This window comes from Adelges cooleyi, unplaced genomic scaffold (genome assembly GCF_023614345.1).
Source record: "Adelges cooleyi isolate 19-005CV unplaced genomic scaffold, UGA_ACOO_1.1 ACOO_flye_CR_arks_rails_tigmint_CR_PRNA_108, whole genome shotgun sequence".
Taxonomy (NCBI): domain Eukaryota; kingdom Metazoa; phylum Arthropoda; class Insecta; order Hemiptera; family Adelgidae; genus Adelges; species Adelges cooleyi.
Window position 1 is genome coordinate 12,008,117 of NW_026095761.1, and position 17,906 is coordinate 12,026,022.

The following is a 17,906-nucleotide window of genomic DNA, read 5'->3' on the forward strand; positions in this document are numbered from 1 at the left end:
ATTTTCCGTTGAATTGGCGTGTTTTTCTTAAACTTAATATATATTTTGCGAATGAAGAAAAATACAGTGGAAAATAATGTATATTTTAACAAATATTATGTACTTCAGTTGGAGAAAAATGCCCTTAAACGGAAAAATTCCTGTTTAGCGAAATGTGTAAACTTTGACCGTTATCGTTTTCTAGGTTAGTTTAGGGCTAGTAATAAAAAATATAACTAAAAATAAACCGGTAGACTCACAATGCCTCGACCCAACTGTACAGGTTTTTTGGTTGAAATTTAGTAGGTAAAATAATGTGTTCCATATAAAATGTTTATCCAAATTTCCAATATTTTCCATTAAAAGTTGTAGTTTTCAAACGAGTCGTAGTATGTCATAATAACACATAGATACGAGCTGTGTAAGTATTTCTTAAAAACTCGGTTGTACATTGCAAACATAATAACTTGTCAATGTCGGTGTTGTGTCGCCTGAAACCCGTCCGTCTATCAAAAATTTGATTTTGAAATAGTAACAAAAAAATATAGCAAGTATGTGTTTTCGATTGTAAACACAAAAAGAGGCTCTCGTCACTCTCAAGTATACTGTACTCGTACAAGGTATCTAAGCATATCGCTGTCCTAACAATATTTTACTCTCTTAAGCTAAGGCCCCACTGAGAGCGATTTGCGTTTTTGCGATAGCGTGTAGCGTGTTGGCGATTTAGCGATTTTATCAACAGTAAAGAAATAAATATGTAGTGTCTCCACTGACCGCGTGTAGCGATTTACGATTTTAGCTGCACGCGCGAGAATCGCTGAAAAACAAAATTGTTTGATTTTCGGCGATTAATCGCTGTTAAAATGGTATCATCGTCGGTTCTGTCAGAACAAATTGCTGCTGCTGTATACCTACAAGAACCCATATGGAATCCGAGACATACAAAAATCGAAACAAAGTCCTGAGATGTTGTAGGTCTGTTATAGGACAAAACCTTAAAATTGATAAAATTGATGGTAATTTAAATATTTAATGTTATATATTTATGTTTTTTAAATTAGTTATTATAAATTATATGTTTTAATACTAGTAATAAAATAAATAAAAATAGAGCTCGGATGTTAATGACCTAAAATACATTTGAAAATGAATGTAGAAATGAACACGCGCGACATAAAAAAAACGCTAAAGTGTCCCCACCAAAATCGCTGGTGGACATCTGGCGTATAAAATCGCGGAGTCGCTCATACGCAAATTGCTTTCAGTGGGGCCTTAGCTTTAGTGCTTAACGTTCATGTTGATTTCCACTTTTAAAATACATTTTTAGGTTCTCATTCAAAACAAAAGTATAGACGATTGAAGTATGAATTTCAAAAATATATTTTGCCTTCTGGAAATAACGTTTGTTACAATGTTGGTAATAAATTCAGGTAATAAACACAAAAAAAAAAAAAATAAATAAAACTATCATAATAATTATTATAATACTATAAAATTACTGATACATATTTTTATATTAAAATGTATTTTTTATGTTTTAGCTGTTGATGGAATGGACGGTAAGTTTTAAATAAACACATTAACGTATACAGTGTGGAACTATTTAACAGGTGCTATAATTTCTTTATAACTAAAAAAAAAATTGAAACACTCCATTACTTATTAAACAAGGTTAAATTCAGAAAAGAAAAAAAAAGAAAATTTAGTTGTACAGAGTAATCATTATTAGTTTTAAAATAACAAGTTCTAAAGCCGAATCCATACAAAAACAAAACACAACTATAGTATATACATTTTGTTCTTGATTTGTTAAGTTTTATTGTTGATTCAGTCTGGGAAAATGTATTAGCTTCGATGCAACAGCTGAGAAGGTATTAGTTTTATGAAGATGGTTTTTTTTATGGTGTTGCGAATTTAACAACATACAATTAGTAAACATAATAGCAAAATAAAAAAAATTGAAAAATCATACGAATAGTACTTTTTGTATCTTTAATAATAAAAACAAATCAAGTGTCAGCTAAACACATGAGATATAAATTTCACCTTGCAAATGGATTTGGCATACCTTTGTGTTGTAAATTTTTTTTTTACACAGATGGTAGTAGTAGTAACAGTAGCAGTAGAAAGAAAATAGGAAGATCTGGTCCTGTTTTATAAGAATTCATAAATACTTTTATGTAATTATTAGTTTATAAGAAAATCTATTAAATTACGACCTAGAATTTTATTTTTTTTTTGTAAACAATTTTATTAATTTTATTAATAACATTTTTAACAAATATATTTGGAGATAGGTATATTACCTAAGAAAATCATACACATAAATCTGTAATCATACTTTTGTAAGAATTATTAATTTCAAAGTACTTTAGCGGTTGAATATTTGTATAAGGGTAACGCTTTTATAAAAAAAAAACATATCATAATTAATTAAACTATATAGAATAACTTAGGACGAAATCTTGCACATTTTTTACTGAATAAATTGTTGAGGTCAATAATGTTACAAAAGGCGTCAAAGTAAAAAATGTACTTAGCTTACTCACGCCCAATCGGACACAGGCCCGTAAAATGGTGGCGAAATAGAGTGAATGAACACATAAAAATGGTAGATGGAACAGCAAATTACGAGACTGCAATAAACCGTGTGTAGCGAATGAACTTGATAGAAGCTGCAAAAGACCTTAACGGCCAGTAAATCAAGGAAACAAAATACATAAATAAAAACGTTATAAAAAAGAGAATATTTGTACATAAAATGATCCTGGGTTTTGACAATTAGACATATTAGTTATTATAACACTATTAGTTTAAAAATGGAGCTCAAAACATTTGTTAATTTATAAATCTTCAATTGTAATAAATTAATAAAGTTTTAAACATTTTAAGGCGCCTAATAATACTTTTATTTTAGGTGTACATAATGAGATTCAACATCCAGCCAAACCAAGTATGAGCACTTTCGACTAGTACAATTATTATTTCGTAGAATATTGAATACTATTACACTAAAAATTTACAAATACAACTCATAACCTAGAAGATAAAGCATGTATCAAAATTTTTCAGAGCTGAGTGAATCTTTTTTAATAACATTTTTAACAAATATATTTGGAGATAGGTATATTACCTAAGAAAATCATACACATAAATCTGTAATCATACTTTTGTAAGAATTATTAATTTCAAAGTACTTTAGCGGTTGAATATTTGTATAAGGGTAACGCTTTTATAAAAAAAAAACATATCATAATTAATTAAACTATATAGAATAACTTAGGACGAAATCTTGCACATTTTTTACTGAATAAATTGTTGAGGTCAATAATGTTACAAAGGGCGTCAAAGTAAAAAGTGTACTTAGCTTACTCACGCCCAATCGGACACAGGCCCGTGAAATGGTGGCGAAATAGAGTGAATGAACACATAAAAATGGTAGATGGAACAGCAAATTTCGAGACTGCAATAAACCGTGTGTAGCGAATGAACTTGATAGAAGCTGCAAAAGACCTTAACGGCCAGTAAATCAAGGAAACAAAATACATAAATAAAAACGTTATAAAAAAGAGCAAATTTGTACATAAAATGATCCTGGGTTTTGACAATTAGATATATTAGTTATTATAACACTATTAGTTTAAAAATGGAGCTCAAAACATTTGTTAATTTATAAATCTTCAATTGTAATAAATTAATAAAGTTCTAAACATTTTAAGGCGCCTAATAATACTTTTATTTTAGGTGTACATAATGAGATTCATTATTCAGGCAAACCAAGTATGAGCACTTTCGACTAGTACAATTATTTTGTAGAATATTGAACACTATACACTAATAATTTACAAATACAACTCATAACCTAGAAGATAAAGCATGTATCAAAATTTTTCAGAGCTGAGTGAATCTTTTTTAATAACATTTTTAACAAGTATATTTGGAAACGTATTATCTTAAAATTATACTCAGTAGACTGCAATTAATCTTTTTTTGTAAGAATTCTGAATTTTGTAGTTCTGTAATGGATCTACGCGCCTCGTTTCGTAGCACAAAACTGTGTCGCATAGTTAGGTCATGGATATAGTTAAAAAACTTGACCAAGTTAAAAAAATACATTTGGTCAATTATGTGTTTCAAATTGTTATAAATTATAATAAATCAGTATAGTTAAAAAATCACTAATAACACTTTTTATTTTAGCTCAACATGTACCCTTTCGTCAGCCACCAAACCCAGGTATGAGCACTTTTGACCAGTACAATTTTTTTTAGAACATTGATTATTATTACACTCTAAATACATCTGATTGCCTAAAAAGTAAAGAATTTATCCAAAGTTTCATCAGATCTGTGCATATTTTTAACAAATATATTTGGAAACACATTATCTAAAAATTGTACATAAAATGATCCTAAGTTTTGACAATTAGACATATTAGTTATTATAACACTATTAGTTTAAAAATGGAACTCAAAACATTTGTTAATTTATAAATCTTCAATTGTAATAAATTAATAAAGTTTTAAACATTTTAAGGCGCCTAATAATACTTTTATTTTAGGTGTACATAATGAGATTCAACATCCAGCCAAACCAAGTATGAGCACTTTCGACTAGTACAATTATTATTTCGTAGAATATTGAATACTATTACACTAAAAATTTACAAATACAACTCATAACCTAGAAGATAAAGCATGTATCAAAATTTTTCAGAGCTGAGTGAATCTTTTTTAATAACATTTTTAACAAATATATTTGGAGATAGGTATATTACCTAAGAAAATCATACACATAAAACTGTAATCATACTTTTGTAAGAATTATTAATTTTAAAGTACTTTAGCGGTTGAATATTTGTATAAGGGTAACGCTTTTATAAAAAAAAACATATCATAATTAATTAAACTATATAAAATAACTTAGGATGAAATCTTGCATATTTTTTACTGAATAAATTGTTGAGGTCAATAATGTTACAAAGGGCGCCAAAGTAAAAAATGTACTTAGCTTACTCACGCCCAATTGGACACAGGCCCTTGAAATGGTGGCGAAATAGAGTGAATGAACACATAAAAATGGTAGATGGAACAGCAAATTTCGAGACTGCAATAAACCGTGTGTAGCGAATGAACTTGATAGAAGCTGCAAAAGACCTTAACGGCCAGTAAATCAAGGAAACAAAATACATAAATAAAAACGTAATAAAAAAGAGAATATTTGTACATAAAATGATCCTGGGTTTTGACAATTAGACATATTAGTTATTATAACACTATTAGTTTAAAAATGGAGCTCAAAACATTTGTTAATTTATAAATCTTCAATTGTAATAAATTAATAAAGTTCTAAACATTTTAAGGCGCCTAATAATACTTTTATTTTAGGTGTACAAAATGAGATTCAACATCCAGCCAAACCAAGTATGAGCACTTTCGACTAGTACAATTATTATTTCGTAGAATATTGAATACTATTACACTAAAAATTTACAAATACAACTCATAACCTAGAAGATAAAGCATGTATCAAAATTTTTCAGAGCTGAGTGAATCTTTTTTAATAACATTTTTAACAAATATATTTGGAGATAGGTATATTACCTAAGAAAATCATACACATAAAACTGTAATCATACTTTTGTAAGAATTATTAATTTTAAAGTACTTTAGCGGTTGAATATTTGTATAAGGGTAACGCTTTTATAAAAAAAAACATATCATAATTAATTAAACTATATAAAATAACTTAGGATGAAATCTTGCATATTTTTTACTGAATAAATTGTTGAGGTCAATAATGTTACAAAGGGCGCCAAAGTAAAAAATGTACTTAGCTTACTCACGCCCAATTGGACACAGGCCCTTGAAATGGTGGCGAAATAGAGTGAATGAACACATAAAAATGGTAGATGGAACAGCAAATTACGAGACTGCAATAAACCGTGTGTAGCGAATGAACTTGATAGAAGCTGCAAAAGACCTTAACGGCCAGTAAATCAAGGAAACAAAATACATAAATAAAAACGTAATAAAAAAGAGAATATTTGTACATAAAATGATCCTGGGTTTTGACAATTAGACATATTAGTTATTATAACACTATTAGTTTAAAAATGGAGCTCAAAACATTTGTTAATTTATAAATCTTCAATTGTAATAAATTAATAAAGTTCTAAACATTTTAAGGCGCCTAATAATACTTTTATTTTAGGTGTACAAAATGAGATTCAACATCCAGCCAAACCAAGTATGAGCACTTTCGACTAGTACAATTATTATTTCGTAGAATATTGAATACTATTACACTAAAAATTTACAAATACAACTCATAACCTAGAAGATAAAGCATGTATCAAAATTTTTCAGAGCTGAGTGAATCTTTTTTAATAACATTTTTAACAAATATATTTGGAGATAGGTATATTACCTAAGAAAATCATACACATAAATCTGTAATCATACTTTTGTAAGAATTATTAATTTCAAAGTACTTTAGCGGTTGAATATTTGTATAAGGGTAACGCTTTTATAAAAAAAAACATATCATAATTAATTAAACTATATAAAATAACTTAGGATGAAATCTTGCATATTTTTTACTGAATAAATTGTTGAGGTCAATAATGTTACATAGGGCGTCAAAGTAAAAAATGTACATAGCTTACTCACGCCCAATCGGACACAGGCCCGTGAAATGGTGGCGAAATAGAGTGAATGAACACATAAAAATGGTAGATGGAACAGCAAATTACGAGACTGCAATAAACCGTGTGTAGCGAATGAACTTGATAGAAGCTGCAAAAGACCTTAACGGCCAGTAAATCAAGGAAACAAAATACATAAATAAAAACGTTATAAAAAAGAGAATATTTGTACATAAAATGATCCTGGGTTTTGACAATTAGACATATTAGTTATTATAACACTATTAGTTTAAAAATGGAGCTCAAAACATTTGTTAATTTATAAATCTTCAATTGTAATAAATTAATAAAGTTCTAAACATTTTAAGGCGCCTAATAATACTTTTATTTTAGGTGTACATAATGAGATTCAACATCCAGCCAAACCAAGTATGAGCACTTTCGACTAGTACAATTATTATTTCGTAGAATATTGAATACTATTACACTAAAAATTTACAAATACAACTCATAACCTAGAAGATAAAGCATGTATCAAAATTTTTCAGAGCTGAGTGAATCTTTTTTAATAACATTTTTAACAAATATATTTGGAGATAGGTATATTACCTAAGAAAATCATACACATAAATCTGTAATCATACTTTTGTAAGAATTATTAATTTCAAAGTACTTTAGCGGTTGAATATTTGTATAAGGGTAACGCTTTTATAAAAAAAAAACATATCATAATTAATTAAACTATATAGAATAACTTAGGACGAAATCTTGCACATTTTTTACTGAATAAATTGTTGAGGTCAATAATGTTACAAAGGGCGTCAAAGTAAAAAGTGTACTTAGCTTACTCACGCCCAATCGGACACAGGCCCGTGAAATGGTGGCGAAATAGAGTGAATGAACACATAAAAATGGTAGATGGAACAGCAAATTTCGAGACTGCAATAAACCGTGACAAGTGAATGAACTTGATAGAAGCTGCAAAAGGCCTTAACGGCCAGTAAATCAAGGAAACAAAATACATAAATAAAAACGTTATAAAAAAGAGCAAATTTGTACATAAAATGATCCTGGGTTTTGACAATTAGATATATTAGTTATTATAACACTATTAGTTTAAAAATGGAGCTCAAAACATTTGTTAATTTATAAATCTTCAATTGTAATAAATTAATAAAGTTCTAAACATTTTAAGGCGCCTAATAATACTTTTATTTTAGGTGTACATAATGAGATTCATAATCCAGCCAAACCAAGTATGAGCACTTTCGACTAGTACATTTATTATTTTGTAGAATATTGAACACTATACACTAATAATTTACAAATACAACTCATAACCTAGAAGATAAAGCATGTATCAAAATTTTTCAGAGCTGAGTGAATCTTTTTTAATAACATTTTTAACAAATATATTTGGAGATAGGTATATTACCTAACATTTTTAACAAGTATATTTGGAAACGTATTATCTTAAAATTATACTCAGTAGACTGCAATTAATCTTTTTTTTGTAAGACTTCTGAATTTTGTAGTTCTATAATGGATCTACGCGCCTCGTTTCGTGGCACAAAACTGTGTCGCATAGTTAGGTCATGGATACAGTTCAAAAACTTGACCAAGTTAAGAGAATACATTTGGTCAATTATGTGTTTTAAATTGTTATAAATTATAATAAATCAGTATAGTTAAAAAATCACTAATAACACTTATTATTTTAGCTCAACATGTACCCTATCGTCAGCCACCAAACCCAGGTATGAGCACTTTTGACCAGTACAATTTTTTTTAAAAACATATTATCTAAAAATTGTACATAAATGACTGGATTTAATACTTGCTACTACTGCTAAATGCTTAATCATCAAAATGCATTATTAGAGAATGGGCCATCCTATCCTGTCCAAGTTAATCTGACTGAATTTGATCATTGTGGAAATGGTCCCGTTCTTATCCACTCCTTTTCTAAACATACTCTGAGGGCTTTCAACCGGTCCTTACTAGCACATAAAGTGATCTAGGGTGCTGGGAAGCGAAACTTTCTAAAAAGTTTTAATTGTACTGTCTCAGAAACTTGGACTTAGAAGAATTTAAAACATATGTGTGTGTATTTGTGTTTATAATTATTTTTATATTCGTTTATTCTGTTGGCTGGTCATTATTATAAAATATAACGTTATATTAATAACTAATACTTTATTTTTTATTTTTTTAGGTGAAAGCAAGTCTAGCTGTGAGTTATTTACATAATACACATTAAACCAAGACGTGGTCACTAAATTATTATTTTGAAAAATAAAATATCTTAAATTATAATTACAATAATATCTAATAAAACTAATTAAATAAAAAACCTTATAGACTGCCAGGTTTCTGATATTATTATTGTCAAATAATATATTTTTATTTTATTTTTTAGGCTGCCCGACGATGTAGAAACGATGTAAGTATGATTATATGAAAGTATTTACACATCTTGCGGTTACTCCCACATTGATAACAGAATATTGATTACAACAAGAAACTATCCAAGTGGGAGTAACCGCAAGATGTGTGAATAGTGTAAATACAATACCCTACACTAGTCAAGCTTCAATACTTATTTTCTATAAACGTATTATTATTATTTTTTGTGTCATTATTTAGAAATTATATTTAATGTTGTAGTCATTGTTTCAGAGTGGAGTACCAAGTGAAACTGGATACCATACACTTCAAAGCTCCGGGTCACATTCTAAATTATATGCTTTATGTAATCTTTTCTTATGTCAATAACGTCTTGTACTGTAATTCGTTAATTTCTTTATTGTTGTTATCGAATTTTCCATTTTCTACTAATAACTTGTTTCACATAATATTATATGTTTTTAACCGTTTATTTATTATTACATATTATATAATATGCTCAGTTATGTGTGAATAAACATATTATTTACAAATCTCATTCTTTGTTTCTAGATTCACACCTAAATTATAGTTTTATTTTTATTTATTGTAAGGTGTACGCTATAACCTTTTATTAACAATCTCTAACTTATGTGAGATGTTTTGAAAATTATACATAGTACTACTTATATATCGCTCCCTTGGTGCAATAATCTTCCATTTCTGGGCTGCCGAATAAGAGCATGGACGTATTGAAGATGTAGAAATCAGGCTGCAAATGTACAGTATTAGTGTGAGATATTTTAGTCAACTTTAACAGTCGCAGATGATTCATGTACGGAAGAAATCTGTGTAAACATGTTTTTTTTTTGTGTTTACATTGAAATACAATTCACATACGATAAATGTATGGCAAAAGGTATGCATATCGTCAGATTATCGTGCACAAGACCTTGATGTACATTTAGTGTCATTCAGTGTGTTCTTTCGAAGAGTTTGTGTAGGTCTTAAAAAATGCATTTCAGAAGCTCTCGTCTCCTTATAGCTGTATCAGTGATTCTTTCAACTACTACAGGTAACAAGCACATGCATAAATATCGAGAGAAGTTCAAAATGTTCTTTATAATGTCGTATACGGTATCAGGCAATGTGCACAATAAACACACACACAACACTAGAAGTCTGTTTTGATAAGTAGGTACAGCCTGAGTATTATCTGAGTAGGGAACTTTCTTATAGCCAAAACTCTTGACCTAGAGTTAGTTAAGCTTATATCTAACCAGCACGCCTAACCGTCAAGAGCGTCCTATAATTTTGTAATAGATTTTTCCAATTTGGAATATTGGATATAATTGATTTAACTTGTAGACAAGCTAGAAAAGAAGTTTCCCTCCTGACCCTATCTGTGGGCGCCCTTGCTAACCGTTAAGAAACGAGTCAGTGACAGATATAACCTTAGGTGAGTCAGTGACTATTTCCCACGTCGAAAACTTGTTACAACTAAACTCATTCACTATAATATCAAATAAAAATACCTTTTTAAAATAATTGTATCGTTTCTCGCTCCCTGTACAATAATAATACGGAACTGCTAATATGTATATACATATATTAGGGCAATTCAAAAAAACTTTATTTATTTATTTTTAGTTATTCTCTTGAGAATACATTATTTGGATAAAAAGACAATTTTCGGTATTTTCTTGTAGATTTTAAAACCATTAAATGAAGTTTCATGTATATATGTATAAATGTATAATATTATTAAAATCTATTTATCATGTTTCAGCTGTTTATGGAATGAAGCGTAAGTTTTAAAATAAAATATGTTCTTATTTTAAATATTGTACCAGGATTTAAAAAAAATCTTATAACTTTTATAAAAACTAATATTTTTTCGCTGAACTGGAAAATTAACCCTAATCTGACATTTAGTCTCAGTTTTCCTCACACAAGTCTAGTTAATTTTTCCTCCAAAAGTTAAAAATAAAATTTAGAATTCTATATATTTCTAACTTTTTTTTGTCTTGAAAAAATTTAATAACTTTACATTAAACTTGATTTTAAAAATTTTTGTTATTTATTTTAAAAAATAAAAATATATTTGAGGTATACATTTTAATAAACTATTAGAATATACAAAAAAAAAAAAAAATGTTAACATTTAAACTATAAAAAAAGAAATATCATATTTGTAAAATTCTGTTGGCCTACGGTATAAATAATAATATGTAAAGCATTTTTTGTAAGATTCTGCAAGTACTTAACCTTTGACGTTTGATTATTAATAATACAATTTTGTTGTTTTTAGCTAAAGGTAAGTGAACATCAGTTTTGGACTCTACGTGAGAATAAGTATACTAGAAGTTTTAAAGAGGTTTTTTTACTTCTTATATTTTAAAAAAACATTTTTTATATTTAATTTAGTCGGGAAACAATATGAAAAAATACATATATTAACATGTATAATAATATTAATATACTGTATCTATAAGGGACAATATTATGTTTTACTGAAGTTGTCAATAATGAAATATTGGGGAATGTACCAATCAATAAAAACTTTAATTTTGTATAAAATCCAGACACCCAGTAAATCGTACTGACATTTGTATTGTAATTAATGTTTTTAATGCAGAACGTGGCAAGGCTATTAGAGATGACGGTTCTGTCGAAAAAGGTAAACTTCCTGTTAGAGTTTTTTTTAAGAACACATAATTATTTCAAAATATTTTTAATAGAAAATGTAGTTATTAGTTAAACATATTTAATTATTATTAATATTGTCTTTCCTTTTTAATGATCAATTAACAAAGAATACTAATAACACAAATTAAAACACATTTTGATAAATATTACCACTGTATAATAATTAGTGCTTTTATGCAGATTTTCAGAAAAAATACAGCAATCTCAGTGTGTATAACAATACAATCAAAGAGTGTAATATTTTTGTAAAAATTCATAATTATTTTTATACATGATTTATGTATTTATTAAAGAAAACTTAAAATGCTTAAAAGCTACCATTATCGATATCATGTTTTTTCTTAGGTTCGATTTCTACCATTCAATGTACTCAGCCTAAGATTAATCATCCACCTAAACTAAGTAAGAGCGCTTTTTACCTGTACATATGTTTTCTAAACTATTGATAATTATTAAAATATCAAATATTAACTATTTATTGTTATTTTATATGTATACATAGGGTGATCTATTTTACATAAGACATTCATTATTTTCTAGAACTAAATTGTAGTTATTCTTAATGAAGACATCTTTTAATTAATGTTTTGCTATATTGTAAAATAACATAAACAAACGTTTTTTTTTAAATCTATCGATTTAAATGTACATATTGATCAAGTCTTACTTTTAAATTATGATTTTGTGTACAAATCTATTATATTACACAGCAAACACAAGGCATCCATTACGTTACTAGTAGCATTATTTTTTTTAAAATCTTTTTAGAAGAGGATCAAATAAAAGAAGATGTACCTAGCTGTGAGTACTTTGTATAATAAACAATACATCAAATGGGCATGAAATTATTGTTTTGAAAAAAAAAATGTATCTTAAACTCTAAAAATTAAAATATCTAATATCTAAAAAAATGTTGTGCACATTGTTTGTATATTTTATATTTTTATGTTGTAGCCATGGACATAAAATGGTTCACTAAATAAATTGCTCAGGAAAATTCAACACCAACCATTTCAACGCTAAACATACCGCATCTCCATGTCACATTCTAAAATAGACAAAGCATTTTTTTTTGTAAATTATGTCTTGTATTTTAAATTATTAATTTCTTTATCACTGTGCTCGGATTTTCAATACTCCTATTTCGTATACTATATGTGTTAACTATTTATTTATTATATGTACAATTAATTATGGTCAGTAACGTGTGAATAAATATATTTCTAAGTGATCTAATTATTTATTTCTAAATTCTAACCTAAATCCCTACTTATCTTTTTATTTATTTTAACGTGTACACTTAAAACATGTAACATTGTAACAACGTGTAACATTTTCACGACTAGAGTGCGCTAAGTACATTGGCAATTGTACTTACATACATTGTTTCAAATAACTTAAACTGTCTGTCCTGAAAAATTTCATTTTATAGAGTTAATCAGTTTGGCTTCTGAGCACCTAATATCTGTTTTGATACTACTATGAGTAAGTTTCTATGGATCACCACATAGAGTAATAATTTTTATATTTGACTACGATTTCTTATGTAGCAAGGTTATAGATCAGAAATCGTACTTAAATAGTACTTTAATGCGCCAAACATTATAATAATTGAAGGGTCCAGAGCAGGAACCAGGTATTCCACATTTTATAAAAAATTGTTGTTTTTTTTGTGGGGAAGATGTTCATGGAAAAATTATTTACCTTTTCGTGCATCAAACAATAAAATCGGACAACTACCTACAAAGATATTACAAAACGCATTTTTCCCCGCCAATAGTGGTAAATGGGACAATGGAATTTCTTTTGGCTGCCCTGGACAATTTCAAAATATGGAGATACATGGTTCTTGCTCTGGACCCTTCCATTCAACCCTTACCCTTCACAACCAAGAAAATCACCCCAAAATATAACTTATTTTTCAACTTAAAACTACGGTGAACTACAAATTATAAAATTTTCAGAAAAGAGTATGGGAAAATTTAATAGAATAATATTGTGAACAATTTATGTACATAATAGTTATTCTCTCTAATTATTGGGATATCAGGGTTTTAGAATCATGCCACATAATAGTTCAAACATTTGAGTTAGTTTCTACACAAACAATAAAACAAAATATACATAAGTTTTTGATAAACAACAATTTTGATTCACACATAGTACTTATCAGGATTATAAGCCTTGCTTAAAACTTGTTATTATTTTATTCTCAAGAGTTTTATAATAACAAAATTGTATATTTTTTAATAATTTTTATATCTTCTATAAAGAAAATTAGTTCGTCATAATAACAATAAATACTTAAGATACCTTACAATTTCAAAAATCTTCTACTAAATTATCTTCATATTTTTGTTTTGTATCGTTGTTATTTATTAATTTCAATACACAACGATTTTACAAGTCGGGCTTTAAGTTTCAAAATAAATGTTTTAATGTTTACACAGATTGTAACCATATTGAAAAGGTATAAGAAACTAATTGTCATCGTAGCAATAATAGTTCCTTTTAAATAATAAGCCTGCATTTTCAAAAAAAAACAAGCTAACACAGTGGGGTCATGGCATAGAGGCATCCCCTCTAATGTGGTGAAATCACTTTCAAATAAACGCTTCAATGAACAATAAAAAAATGTTCCCTATTTGTTATTTGATAATCGATACTTCTTTAATTTTTATTTATACTTAATATTTTCGATAATTTTTATATTTGACTTCATGTAGCAAGCCTATTGATCAGAAATGCGCCAAATATTTGAATAATATACCCCTTCCCCTTTAAAACCAAGAAAATCACTCCAAAAAATTACTTATTTTTCAACCTAAACTATGGTGGTCTGCAAATTATAAATGTTTCAGATAAGATAATTTAATAGAATAATATTGTGTAATATTTCTGAACAAAATAGTTATTCGCTCTAATTATTGGTATATTAGGGTTTTAAAATCATGCCACAAAATACAAACAATAAAACGAAATACGCTAAAATACATTCGTTTTTGATAAACAACAAACCGTAAAAGCTTGTATGATAGTGTGTTTATATTTTGCTTGTACACGCCATTGATGTTTTTATCATAAATAATACAATAAAGCCGCGAAAAAACTTCTGCTGGGACCTTATTACAAAAATAAGTTTTTCAGAAATCGTAAACACCTTATTGAACGGCTATAGCTTATGTATCATAAAACATATAATAACAAGCAAATCTATTAAATATTTTACTTTAAAACGAATTTCCCCTTTAAATTAAACCATAAGGCTAATATGAAAAAAAAAAACCAAAATGTGTTTTTTATGAATCATACCTAGAACATAAAAAGGCCAGTACAGTGGGGTCGGGACATGGTGGGTACGAAACATTGTGGGGACGGGTAGGTCACGGGTCTCCAAAAATTATTATAGCAAGAAGTGATATAATCACTTTTACACCATTATAGTTTTAAGTTTTTTTAATTTTCTCAGTTATTACATACAGCTTAAAAGTAAATATGGACAAGTACAAATCATGCGACGTGTTCCAATAATCCATTTTGTTCGTTATTATAATCTATAATGTATGGAAATAATGACGAGACCGAGTGTTTTGATAACTAACGTTTTTCCCCTATTTATAATTCCACATGGTTTGCCCTACTGTATAACAAGAATAAAAAACCTCATTTACCTGATTGGCAGTGATTGTGCATCTCAAAGAATAGTTTTTACTTCTTGGAAATAAAGCACAGAGGCACAACAAACGACTTGCTTGCGGATATAGCAAAGGCTGTTCAACTATACTTCCTTATGTTGTTCTTATGATGCAATCCCGCTGGCTAAAAAAACATGGAGGGACGACGTTATGCCCGACGACAGAATGCGAGTATCTGGTAGGACGGTTAAGGACCTGATGACTGCCAAAAACAGGCAGAAGCTGTCTTGGTGGATGATACATATGCATGGGATAATAAGTGTTTATGCGATAGTTTCATTTCAAACAATTAATTTATTAAAATTTATATGTGCGTACAAATGTATTATTCTGTGCATAAGATATATAATGTTGTCAATAACCATTTTATATTTTATTAATTAAATAACAATATTGTAATTTCGAATAAAACGGCAGTACATTGGATTGCGTATGCGGCGTCCAACAACATTAGTACTGAATGGATTAGGTCTCGCAAATCAAAATGGATCGCGTTTCATCTTGCCGCCAAAACACGTTCGGTTGGTATTGCTGTTCGTATTCGGAAAGTCGTTTGAAATTTGTCGATGTTTCGAGCTTGACCAACGATTGGAACGCTTTGAAATGGAAACCAGCAAACATATTTTTTATAACTTTGAATAAAACTCTGGCGCACATGTTGTGCAGTCGAGCGATAGACGTAGTCCACGTGGCATTTACGTGTTTTTCTCTGATCCACATATTGTAATCATTCGCGGTTGCCATTAAATATTTCTCATTAAAGCTGACTAACCATATCGAATGAGCCGAGTAATTGTTCAAGGAAACCTTTGACTTTTCGCCCATTTTCGTCAACGTTTCGTGATGCAATCCAATGGCGACCGCTCTGCTGACGAAATTCGGAGTGTTTGAAGACGGAACAGTGCTGGTCGAGTTTCTGAAGATAAAAATCACCGAGATCAAAAGCCGTACGTCTTTCCAACAGTACGTCTTGTCGCTGGTGGACTTCCACGGACATGTTATGCGAGCGTTAACCACGATCATGATGCGGATCTATTTTGCATTCATGGATGATTTGAGATTTGTAAAAGATTGCTATCGGAATTCTGCCGGTAAACGATTTTTCAAAATCTACGAAGAATGGTGTGGTTTTTTGCACTTGTCTATAAATAGTCGTTTGTATGCTGAACCGAGCAATTACACTGACACGATCATCTTCGGATCACAGCTACGGATAATCGGAACGTTGACGGAAATCGGCAAAAAGTCAAAGGTCTCCTTGAACAATTACACGGTTGATTCAATGCAGTTGTTCAGATTCGATGAGCAATATATCATGGCGATCGCGGAAGTTTACAAAATTAAGATCAGCAACACAATCCAAAGAACGAATACGTATCCCGCACGATTGCCCATTATGTGCGCTAAAGTGTTAATAGGAGTTATAAAAAATATGTTTGCTGGTGTCCATTTCAAAGCGATCCAATCTTTTGTCAATCTCGAAACATCCACAATTTTCAAGCGACTTTCCCAATACGAACAGCAATACCAATCGAACGTGTTTTCGCGGCAAGATGAAACACGATCCATTCTAGTTTGCGGCACCTAAACCATTCAGTACTAATACTGTTTAACCGCAAAGTACGCAATCCAATGTATTATCGTTTTATTCGACATTACAATATTGTTATTTTATTAATAAAATTGTTTGATAATTACTTTAAATTTTTCAATAATCACATTATATGTCTTATATATCTTCTACACAGAATAATACATTTGTAAGCACGTATAAATTTTAATAAAACAATTGTTTTAACTGAAACTGTAGCATAAACACTCATTTTCTGAACCGTCCACCAGGACAGTCTATTGTTTACAGTTTACTCGGCCAGTTTTACTCCGAATTTTGTCAGCAAAGCAGTTGCCATTGGAGTTTTCTCGATCATGTCATTCAAATACCGCAAGTTCAATTTCTAATGTTTTTGAAGTAGTACACTGCCGGCCACTGTTGACGATCGAATCGTCCTCTCTTGAACCACTGAAGATGTTCGTACAGATTGGTCTTTTGGCCAACAAGTTATGTTTTGTGTGTTTGAATTCGCGTGCATGATAATACAATATTATTACAAATGGTATACGATAACAAATTTTGTATATAAACCAATAACAAATTTGTTTTCCCTACGTATGTATTGGATTTTCTAAGCTAAAATTTGTTTTGTTTGAGACTATATTTTATACACAGAAACATATATTTACCACCATTTGTTATTCTCATAAAATGTTTGCTCTCAATCGAGCCACAGTATGACGTATAGTTATGCAAAAGGGCAAACTGTATAAATGATAATTTTGTTTGGCTACACGATGTATACCTAAAAATGAGTAATACGGATTTTACGCCGCAAAAAAATATTTTAATCGCATTAAAAATCATAAATAATCCACATACATCTGTTTTGAACAAATCTTATTTTCCATTATATTTACTCTGAACAGAATACTTTTGT

The 17,906-nt window shown here is 29.1% G+C and overlaps 2 protein-coding genes and 1 long non-coding RNA gene across 11 annotated transcripts in view; 2 read left to right on the plus strand and 1 right to left on the minus strand.

Moving 5' to 3' along the window:
- LOC126847497 (mitochondrial import inner membrane translocase subunit Tim17-B-like) overlaps nt 1-17,906 on the minus strand; it is a 248,149-nt gene that overhangs the window by 124,528 nt on the left and 105,715 nt on the right. The gene's annotated exons all lie outside the window — the stretch shown is intronic.
- On the plus strand, nt 1,257-9,517 carry LOC126847507 (prespore vesicle protein-like). 9 transcript variants are annotated; one of them, XM_050587800.1, is made up of 12 exons: nt 1,257-1,409; nt 1,521-1,538; nt 2,897-2,932; nt 3,724-3,759; nt 4,180-4,215; nt 4,541-4,576; nt 7,019-7,054; nt 7,846-7,881; nt 8,347-8,382; nt 8,841-8,858; nt 9,045-9,068; nt 9,305-9,411. In XM_050587800.1, the coding sequence occupies exons 1-11, from the start codon at nt 1,343-1,345 to the stop codon at nt 9,059-9,061; spliced, it is 372 nt and encodes a 123-aa protein (XP_050443757.1). In that variant the 5' UTR covers nt 1,257-1,342; the 3' UTR covers nt 9,062-9,068; nt 9,305-9,411. The 9 variants fall into 9 exon arrangements, with proteins under 9 accessions (XP_050443757.1, XP_050443758.1, XP_050443759.1 ...); XM_050587801.1 differs by lacking the exon at nt 3,724-3,759 and having other exon boundaries at nt 9,305-9,517; XM_050587802.1 differs by lacking the exon at nt 7,846-7,881.
- On the plus strand, nt 11,553-12,921 carry LOC126847511 (uncharacterized). The gene is made up of 5 exons (XR_007687077.1): nt 11,553-11,690; nt 11,900-11,953; nt 12,065-12,121; nt 12,488-12,520; nt 12,674-12,921. It is a non-coding gene; the product is annotated as an uncharacterized LOC126847511 (long non-coding RNA).

Bases quoted from the DNA above. Each gene is read 5' to 3' on its own strand.
- LOC126847507 (XM_050587800.1), top strand. From the start codon at position 1,343: ATGAATTTCAAAAATATATTTTGCCTTCTGGAAATAACGTTTGTTACA. The intron at 3,760-4,179 runs GTATGAGCACTT...TTTTTATTTTAG, and splicing joins TCATTATTCAGGCAAACCAA to CTCAACATGTACCCTTTCGT. The intron at 7,882-8,346 runs GTATGAGCACTT...TTATTATTTTAG, and splicing joins TCATAATCCAGCCAAACCAA to CTCAACATGTACCCTATCGT.